The sequence below is a fragment of the Dromaius novaehollandiae genome, chromosome 19 (assembly GCF_036370855.1).
Source record: "Dromaius novaehollandiae isolate bDroNov1 chromosome 19, bDroNov1.hap1, whole genome shotgun sequence".
Lineage (NCBI taxonomy): Eukaryota > Metazoa > Chordata > Aves > Casuariiformes > Dromaiidae > Dromaius > Dromaius novaehollandiae.
Window position 1 is genome coordinate 3,002,846 of NC_088116.1, and position 9,918 is coordinate 3,012,763.

The 9,918-nt window shown below is 52.0% G+C and overlaps 1 protein-coding gene across 1 annotated transcript; it reads right to left on the reverse strand.

Annotated features, from left to right (window-relative positions):
• Positions 1-659: 659 nt before the first annotated feature.
• Positions 660-9,301, reverse strand: MRM1 (mitochondrial rRNA methyltransferase 1). Its single transcript, XM_026106250.2, has 5 exons — positions 8,586-9,301; positions 7,953-8,046; positions 6,095-6,215; positions 1,708-1,827; positions 660-1,587 (listed from the first exon to the last, which is right to left on the reverse strand). Exons 1-5 carry the CDS (start codon positions 9,215-9,217, stop codon positions 1,538-1,540), a joined length of 1,017 nt encoding a protein of 338 aa, XP_025962035.2. The 5' UTR covers positions 9,218-9,301; the 3' UTR covers positions 660-1,537.
• Between the last annotated feature and the right edge of the window lie 617 nt (positions 9,302-9,918).

Here is a 9,918-nt window from a genome sequence, read left to right on the forward strand (position 1 = left end):
CGGGGAAGACGCACGGACACGCTGCGGCCACGGAGCTGCAGGCCCGGCCGCAAAAAGCGCCGGCGTAACGAGCTCTGGCACCATTTCTGCAGCAAGCGCCAGCCCCAGCCCTCAGCAAGGCCAGCCGGCCCTCCGAGTGACACATCTGAAAAACCTCCACATCCACAGACCAGTTTACAGACTTCATTTAGCTCAAAGGAAAGTCCTAATTAGTCACTCTGAGTGATTTACTTGTTCATTTGGAAGGGGAGGAGGGGGGAGACTAAGCTGAATTGTTTGAAATTATCCCTAAAGGGCACTGTAAATTAAGTGTTAATGAGGAATCCTATGCAAAGGGCCACAGTAGCCAAATAAAATAATTAAGGTGCTAAGCGATAACATTCATTTGGTTCTCAATGATTTAGCCAGCCTGGTTTTCAACCAGGATATTTGCAAATGAAGCGGCCCTCACCACTCCCTGAACCCCCCATGCCATCGAGGGGGACGATGGTGCTGGGGTGGCTCAGCTTCCTACCGAATCAGGCGCACCTGGGAAAGGAAACTTTCTGGGATGAGAAGAACAAGCTACTCGCTCCCCTTCTCACCTGCAGCAAGTGCCATGTCTTGTTTCACTAATTGCGCTCTGGATTTATATATGACACAAAAAGGATTGATTCACGTTTACAACAAATCTTTACAGCGCTTTATTTCAACGGACTCCATGTTTCCCCAAGCCAGCTCTGTTCTGATGGGTCAGGTCCATCCTTCGGCAGGGCTGCAGACCTATTTTATAATCAAATACAACACAGTATTTCCAGACGCTCAAGCAGCAACACGTAACAGAGGAACCGCCTCGCTGCAAAGAAATCACTGCTGAGGAGTTTCGAATCCCACCTGATTCTCACCAGGGACAAGGCAGCTTGGTGACAAACCTGAGCCAGCTGCGCGGTCACGCAGGAGGGAACTCGCCTGACAGGCAGGACTTCCCTCCTGCTCCAGGGTAGTTTTCAGTCCCATCAGCCCCTCGGCCCTCTCGGTTGCTAGAAGGGCAGAGGGCTCAGGCGTGGGGTAGCGAGAGGCAGCAGGAGGTGGGGGACGGGGCACGGCTGCTTTCAGAGGCAGCGCCAGCCAAACACCGTCTCACAACTACAACCCAAAATCCTGTCCGCAGCCTGAGCGATGCACAGTCTCCCGTGCAACAAAAGGGCCTTGCAGCTATCACTGCATATTCTACTGCAAAAAAATGAAGGATTTGGCTGGCTGCTTTCAAAGTCTAGCTTTGCCACGCTTCCTTAAGACCTTTCCTCCAAGAGGTGTTACCTAGTGGCGTGCAGACAGTCTGGATTCGGTGCTGAGCCAGGGCTTGGGTGGTGCAGTTCTCATCAGCCGAGGCGAATTTCAGTTCAGTGGGTCTCTCCCTATAGCTTGCAGCAACGGAGAAGACCCTGGAAGGAGTACTTCCAGATCTAGTCCAGCTGAGCGTGGCCACGTAACGCTGAGCAGCTTCCCCAGTCAAAAGGTCTGGGCTGAACAGTTTCCGCCACCTGCCAGGATAACATCAATCACCATGCCCCAGTTTGTGGCTGCAGATGGAGTGCAGGAGAATACCTGTAGGAAAGGAGGGGGACTTTTTTAGCTGCAAGAAAATCATTCTGCGGGCCTGGATGTTTAATTTTTAAATATAGGAATTTGGACTGTGAAACGTTTGCGCATCAGAACTGTTTTTACCAGTAGCAACAGAGACATTCAGCGATTCAATCCCTGGGCAAAGTGCTCTTCCAGGGGGTATGACTAGCATCCGATGGCACAAGCGCTGCGTCTCTAGAGAAAGTCCATCACCTTCGCTACCTGCAGAACAAAGACACTGCTCAGGTCAGCTCACAGCAGCCATCACATCCCTTTTTCACCTTCCCGAACACGGTTCCTGCTAATGCCCAGTCACAACTGCATCCTGCTCATGAGTAACCTCACTAACCCCCAACAGAGCATGAGAGTCAGGATCAGCCAAAGAAGAGGCCAGCACCTTACCTGCTTTCCCTTCCCAGCCCATTCCGACCTCCCTGGATCTGTTCTCCAGGTATGTGAAGTGTTTTTGAGGAATACCTGTGCAACACACCTGCATGCAGGGCGCAAAGTGCAAAGCCTTGCAGCCTGACCGTGAGGATCCCTCAGGCCAGGACCCCCCGTCCCGGCGTACGGCTGCCCACGTACGCTGGCTGCTGCACAGGGAGGAAGCAGACAACAGGCCGCAGGCCTGATGTGGTCCAGCAAATCCTACATCCCTATCGATAGTGACGGGTTCAGCCTTCTCAGCACACAGTACCACCAGCTGGGTGCAACTTGTGAATGCAGACATTTAACCAGAGGCTTCAATTGATTAGTTGTTAAACCATCCAACAGCCCTGATACGTTTGGGCTGATACACTGGTGAAACAGAGTTGAAATCTATCCCAGGTCATTAGTAGTTGTTTGACTCACACTGTCACAAAGGGAAATGGAAAGGGAGAGGCTTTAAACAATCCTATGCACAGACATGTGAAAATGCAGAAGCCCACGGACCTCCCAACTCGCTCAGCTCCCCAAAGATTTCTTCCACATTCATTATTTAGAGCTACAGAGACAGCTACACGGCGGCAAGAATACTTGGCTCGTTTGAAAGATGTGCTCACCCTCTAACAAAACAGACTCAGCAGCCTGGGAGCCGAATGGTCCCCTTCGACAGCCATACCCTATCCCAATCCCTGCTGAATCCCAGACCGGCTCTGGCACGACACTGTCGGGGCATACGCTGCCTACCAGGGCTTTCTGTCTTTGCGACCAGTGCTGTCACCAAGGCCTTGCTCAGCCCACCTAAATTTAGAAACCTACCTAAGTGTAACAGCATACACGGGTGCTCAGGCACTTTCTATGCCACTGAAGACCGGCTCCTCTACAAGACAAACGAGGTCTTTGGTTGCCTGCGTTGCCACAGAATTTTTTCACCAATATCCACTTGTAAAGCTTTCCCAGCAGGACCCATGCCCCCATAGCTACGTGTTCATCTGTCCAGACCCCTCCATTGCCACAATGTAAAGAAATGCTATTATTCACATTTCATAGACTGGAAGCTGAGGCCCAGCAAAAGGCTTTGCTGACCTGATCCAATTGGCAAGATGCATTTTGTGCAAGCAAAAGAACGCTTTGGGTAAGGCGTTTTGCAGCACCTTCCCATGTGGAGATAGCTATATGAGGAAAAGCACCCATTGGCTGGGGTAAATGAACCTTCAAAAAACCAAATTCCATCCTAACCATTATTTTCTTACCAGTTTAAGCCAGCAGTGCAGAACAGGCCAGGGTGAGTTATCCAAGGTCACACAGGAAGCCTGGGGTGACACGGAGTCGAAGCCAGGCCTCCTGCAGACCAGCCGGCCTCTTCGCTGCTAGACTGGGGCTCTCCAGGGAGGCTCCAAGAAGAAAAAATTCTCATCCTACTTTTTCCTGATTTAATACAGGAAAGTTTTACAACTTACAGCAATATTTGTCTCCTGAGCCTCTCAAAATCTCACTCTCATGGGATTCTCCAACTGGGACAGCAGCTATTACCAGCAGTGCAGCGGTTCCTGGAGCAACCTCTTCTCTCCCTGATAAGGGTCTTACGATTCCTAATAAAGGCAGCAATTTTGCTTCTAGCTTTTATAAAGCTTTTTATGGCTCTGGCTGCTTAAAATAATTAGGACCCATAAATTCAGGGCAAAAAGACCTGCAGAGTGACACGCGGGAGCGAGTGTTGACTGAATTGGATAAAATCCTAGTTTATACTGGTGAACAAAATCATCTGATAATTCTTTGACTTCAGTCTCCTAGTTTTGTCTCTCACTGGCACTGCACATGAAATGCAGTCACACTTATTTAGCAATGCTTACTCCCCTTCTCTTACTACAATACCACCCTGGATTTGGCCTGGCAGTTCAAAGGAGCTTGTAATGACATGCACCATCCTCCACCTTCACAAAAAGACTTGCCATATTGGATCAGACCCAGGCCCCGACTACTCTACCTCCTCCAAGAAACCTTACCAGACGCTTTGCACAGCAGGGCACAAAGGCCTCCGAGTCCAGAGCTAGAATTTGGCTAAAATAATCGCATGGGAGGTTTCCTGTCCCATTTTCAATTAACACCAGTGTAGTAACTGCAGTTTTCAATACAGGATGTTCAAATCCAGGCAGAAGCAGCAGTTCTGACTGTTTGCAAAAATATGCAAAATGAGCATCTACATAAAACCATCAATTCCATGAACAGCTTTAAAGCCACAGCTAAAGCCTGAATACATAAGCAGAGCAAATTACCCAGAAACTCTTCTTGCGAGGACATCTAAGTGCTCCCAATCTGTTCTTCTTCACACAAAGCTTCCAGCCGTAAGGGCAGCCAGCCTGCCTGTCACCTCAGGCAATGACTCCAGCGCGGACAACATTAAGCTGGACTGTCCAAATCGTTCTCTTTGCCAACCCAGCGAGAACGCCAGGAAGGTGAATTCAAGTCTACAAATGCATAACTCAGAAGACAATCTGTGCAATGCTAAGAAGCTCACTACCATGCTAATTTATCTCTGCTTCTCTCTGCGGCTGCGGGTATGCTACATATTCAGATCTAGGATGTTTCTTCAAACAACCCCAGCATCAGATGACTATAACGTTCAATTTTCTTTTCAGTGAAGAGTTAGTGCTCAGCAGAGAGTTGAAATCATTACTGCTGCAAGGTCTGGGAGCTCTCCTCATGCATCTACCAATCAGCCTCCAATCTCCCTTGACAAAAGGATATTTGGACCTTTTCCTGGAGAAATCTCTCATAACTCAAGGTAACGACACCACTGCCACTTTCGCCCCCTTCCTTTCTCTTGGTGTTGTCATCGTTTCTGGGATGCATTTCTATGTGGTCCATCAGCAGTGCTACCAGCCTCGCTATTCCCTTTATAACACAGCTCCACACATCTTGTAGAGATGCCAGATTTGCTGCGCTGTCTTGTCAGTATTTCTAGGAGTTCAATAAACATTTTAATTAAAGGAATGTCTTCTGAGCCAAGAAAACGGCAGCACACGGCAGGATTACAGCCCCTCCATGGCTCCCTGCCAAAATGACACTACTTCCAGGTGTAAAAGCTTGAACCAGCTCATGTGCCAAGCGACATGGAGTGGGGGGCTACAACGCGGCCACACAAGGCCACGAGCAGTGCTCGCAGGTGAATTCTTTCTCCAGCTATCACAAGGCCATCACTCCCCTTCTCCTCACCTTCCAGGAGCTCGCACAACCCCAAACTCTGAGCAGCCTCTGCAAGTCTCCTCTACGTTGAAGATGGAGGAGAAGGCGGCCTTGAAAGAATCACAGAGCTCAGACACTCAGTACCATGGCAAGAGGCACTTATCGCACAAAGAGCACATGGGTCTGGCAGGGAGGAGGTTAAACCTGCCCTTCCTGGTGGTATGGCAGCAGCCAACAGCTCCCGAGTCCTCCCAGGAATAAAACCCAGCCACTGGCTGGTCTCAGTGGTGGTCTCTGTGCCATAAAGCCTAGCTGCGTGTTCCCACCATCACCAAAAACATCTCAGCCTTGTTACAGATCTGAGCATAGAAATATATTCCCGCTTTTAAGAGGAATCAAAACAGAGCAAAGACATGGCACAGCTTACCACTACAGCCTCAGCAGAGCAAGAGCAAGCATCCATCCGCCTAATCTCTCACTCAGGTTTGTGGTTCGCCAGTACCAAAAATCTCGTTTCAGGGCTCTAGGATGCAATAAAAGGCACTGTGGCTCTGTGGCTGGACTGACCCTGCCCTGCCCCTGAAAACTACTATCTAGTCCCTTTGCAGTTATCAAACTCCCCAGTTATCTATGTGAGCTGTTTTGCTCCTGCAATTTCTGCTGGAAAGCTCCCAGACTCCCCAAGGTTTTCTGGTTCCCTACTTTATTTGCAGCCAGTTCTCTCTAGTACTTCTGACTGAGCTTTTCTTTTTTCAGACCTGTGATGACACCCAAGCGGTACATAGCAGCCCTGCAACTAGCTTTGAAGATAAACCATCACTCCGATCATTCGTTCATACACGCACTTCCACCAAGCCCAAAGCTCTGTAAATTGAAATACCTATTACTAAAATAATGGGTTTATTCCACTGAAATTCCAAGCAATTGACGACAGGAACATCTTCTGCATCCTCAGTCCTGCTGACTGTTCCCACGACTTCCCAGCCTTCTGCAGTTTTAGCCTTAGAAAGAAACAGAAAGGAAGACAAATGTTAAAAACAATTCCAATTTTTCAAGCTTTAAAAAAAAAAAAAAAGACACATATGTAAATATACATTTTTTTTTTTTAGATTTTCAGTTAAGCTGATTGGCTTTTATGTCTGTTTATTAGCATCCCCTGAACTTGTACCCCCAAAATCCTCCCAGTACCAGGATTCAAACCTTGCTTTAAGAAGAAAAAAAAATAAAAATAAAAATAAAAAAGGTGATTTTACTTCTGATGTCTATTCCAGGCCAGCAAGCAAACAAACAGCAATTGAAAAGCCTTTTCTTTTGCTAGTATAACAACTCTAGGAGGGTTTTTGCCAGGGAAGCATACAAGAAAAGTAATGTTACATTAACATTAGGCTAATCCAGAGCAATGCAGCGGAACTTTTCAAGTGCAGGCTCAGCCAGCAGAAGCCCACAGTAACATTTACAGACACAAGCGCACATTTTCAAACTTCGATGCCAACAAATCAGCTTGCACAAAAAGCAGGTCACTCAAAACTCTCAGCCACTTGCATAACAAGAGAACCAGCTTCCCCTCCCTTAGCCTAATAATAAGAGCCTTAATTATTTGTCTTGGAGATCCACTTTAACAATAAAAAGAGCTGCTGCTTCTTGCCAGCTTCATTTCCTGTGAAATTGGCACTTTGTACATTACATTACATCAAATTTACACCAGCCAGGCAATGCCAAGGGTTAGGCCAGCAAATCTGGGTCCAATTAAACGAACTGCTGCAATGGCTCAAAATGTTAATAATTCAAGCTTTACAATAACAAAGTGATTCTTCCAGCTGTTTCAATTAAATATCAATATATTTTATATGCTTTTCATTTCATCATCATCCAGAGCTCTGGCTGCCACAGACCTACTGTACAGCCGGATAGAGGTTTTTCTGTTTTTCCCTGTGAGCCTGAGCTGCAACTCCCTGCTGCCCCGCAGCCACGCGCCAATGCTCGCCCAGTCGCTCAGCCCTACGCTGGCACGCAGGGGTAATGTTCAGCCGGTTCCCAGCCCGGCCAGGGCGCAGGGGACCTCCACGAGGAATGCTGCTACAACAGGGGACAGACATGTCCTGCCAACACAAAGCAAATTCCCTGGGTTTGCTGCAGTTTAAAGCACGAGCTTCCATTTGCATTCTCCCCTTTGCAGCAGCGTTCTGCGCAGGGCCCTATCTCATCTCAGAGCACAGGTACAGGGCAAAAAGATTCCCAGCGGTTCAGACCCAGCCTTGGCTTCTCTTTTCTCCCGGCTCCAAAGGCTGCCCAATGCTGCCATCGTGTGCTCAGGCCCCGGGACTTGCCTCCACCATGTGCTGGGAAAGGCCACCCCAGGCAGCAGCGCCAGCTCCAGTCCCCACGGACAGAAAGGGAGACAGGCCCCATCTTACCGAGCCTGCGGTCTGAACGCAGAACAGAGACACAGCATTATCTCCCTGAATCCATCCTCCAGAAAAGGACCTGAAACACAGACCCCATCTAACCTGGCAGAACTGGCCTGGGGGCACATGCGCATCAGAGGTGGTCCTACAGCACAGACAACCGGTAACACACAGGAATGCAGAGCAGAAATACAGAAGCACTGGAAATACGAGAGTCCTCCTTCTGTACCTCCTCTCTGTTCAACACGAGCAGTATTTGAGATTTCCCATATATGTGGTTGCACTAAAATACCAAAAAAAAAAAAAACAAAACAACCCTGTGGATGGCTCTACCTTCAAAAAACTCTGGAGATCATCTGTGCTGTAGACATCGAAGACTTCCATAGCTCCAGAGCTAGCTTTGCTCACTGTTGGAGTCAAGGGACAGCTGTAAGAGAAGGAGGAAAAAGTTCACATGAGGACATAAATATTATATTTTATAAGAGGAAAACAAGGAGAATTCTTATTTCTCTATTTACTTCTCTTGCCTGTGTAATCTATTTCTGCCTAGTCTGCAAATGGGCTCGCTCACTACACATATCCACTTTCCAATGGAGAACGGGACGGCTCTGAAGTTAACCCAGGAAACAGGCTGCAGCAGTTTTGCACACGGTTGGACAATCCAAATATAAAAAAGGTAGAAAAAGCAAAATAAATCCCCTTCCCCCAAAACAAACCCTTCTGTCTCTGCTTCCCAAGCCTCTGCTATGCACGCAGGGCCTGGTTTCCTACCAGCACGAAATGCCACTTCCCTCAGCCTCCCTGCAGGGCGCAACCCGAAGCACTAACTGGCCAAACCCAACTCCAAGCTCAGGCTTGGAAAACCCTCCAGAGAAGCTGTCGAGCAACGCAGCCTAGAACCCCCTCTGGGAGCTAGCAGAAGGGGAGAAAGCCTCGCAGGGCGGGAGCGGGCCGCCGAGGCCGTACCTGCTCCTCCGGCTGGTCACCACTCCGTCTGCGCCCAGGAAGTACGCGGAGCGCAGCAAGGCCCCCAGGTTCATGGGGTCCTGGATCCGCTCCAGCGCCAGCCAAACCACCCGGCGGCCCGGGCCGTCCTCGCCCCCCGAACGGAGCGTTTCGGCCTCCTCCACGCTGCGGCAGCGCAGAGGGGTGGCCTCCAAGCAAACGCCCTGGTGGACCTGCCCCCCGCACAGGGCGTCCAGCTCCCTCCTGGGGACGCGCTCCACGGGGACCCCGCGGGCCGCCGCCTGCAGCAGCAGCTCGCTGGTGGCGGGCCGCGGCGGGCCGCTGCCGGACCTGAGGAAGAGCCTGAAGAAGGCCCTGCGGGCGTGGGCGAGCGCCAGGGCGCAGGGCGCCAGCCCGAAGAGGATCTCGGAGCCCCTGGCCCGCGGCGGGAGCGGCCTCGGCCTCGGCCTCGCCGCGGGGGAGCCGCCCTCTCGCCCGCCCCGCAGCTCCCAGCCGGGGGCCGCAGCCGGGGGCCGCCTCTCCCGGGCGGCAAAGCCCCTCCGCGCCCAGGGGGAGGAGGAGAAGCAGGAGGAGGGGGTGGCGGCGGAGGGGAGCCGCGCGGCCCGCCACAGGCCGCACGCAGCTCCCGCCATCGCCGCGGCCCGCAGCGCCCGCAGACCGGCGCGCCGCTTCCGGGTGGGCACGTGGCCGCGCCAGCGAGAGGAGCCGCCGCGCCCGCCCCGCGCTGCGCTGCGCTGCGCTGCGCTGCGGCGGCCCCTGGCGGCCGGGCGGGGCGACGGCGCCGCTGCTGCCGCCGGCCGCTTGGGGGGGGGGGGGAAGACCCAGAGGTGACACCAAGGCCCCGTGTGTGGGCGGGGAACTAGGCCCAGGGGTGACACCAGGCCCGGGGGAGGTGGCACCAGGCCCAGGGGGGCCTTACCCCAACACACGATGCCTTTTTCTTCGACGCCGAGGGCAGTAGCACAGCCCCAGCGCGAGGACAGGCGTGTGCGGGCGCACCAGGAGGGACACGGGTGTGCACGCTCACCCCAGGCGCGCTGGGAGGCCCAGGGCCAGCTGTGTCACACCACGGCCCTCTGGGGAACAGGCCCAGCTCCTCGCCGCGGGGGTGGCCGGGCCCCAGCAGCAGCCCCCAGCCCCTCACCAGCCAGAGGCACTGCTCTACCTGCACTAACGGGGGAAAAAAACCCAAATCCCCATCGCCTGCTTGCCCAAGCAAGCCGTCCACCGCTGCGTCCCTCTGTGCCACGGCAGCACAGAGCCAGGCCCAACACTGCGAATTCCTAGGTATATCCTAGATATTTTAAATACTCAAACACAAGCGTTGCTTGAG

Bases quoted from the DNA above. Each gene is read 5' to 3' on its own strand.
- MRM1 (XM_026106250.2), bottom strand. From the start codon at position 9,217: ATGGCGGGAGCTGCGTGCGGCCTGTGGCGGGCCGCGCGGCTCCCCTCC. The intron at 6,216-7,952 runs GTAGAGCCATCC...TTTCTTTCTAAG, and splicing joins ATCTCCAGAGTTTTTTGAAG to GCTAAAACTGCAGAAGGCTG. The intron at 1,828-6,094 runs GTATTTCAATTT...TTTGTTCTGCAG, and splicing joins ACCCATTATTTTAGTAATAG to GTAGCGAAGGTGATGGACTT.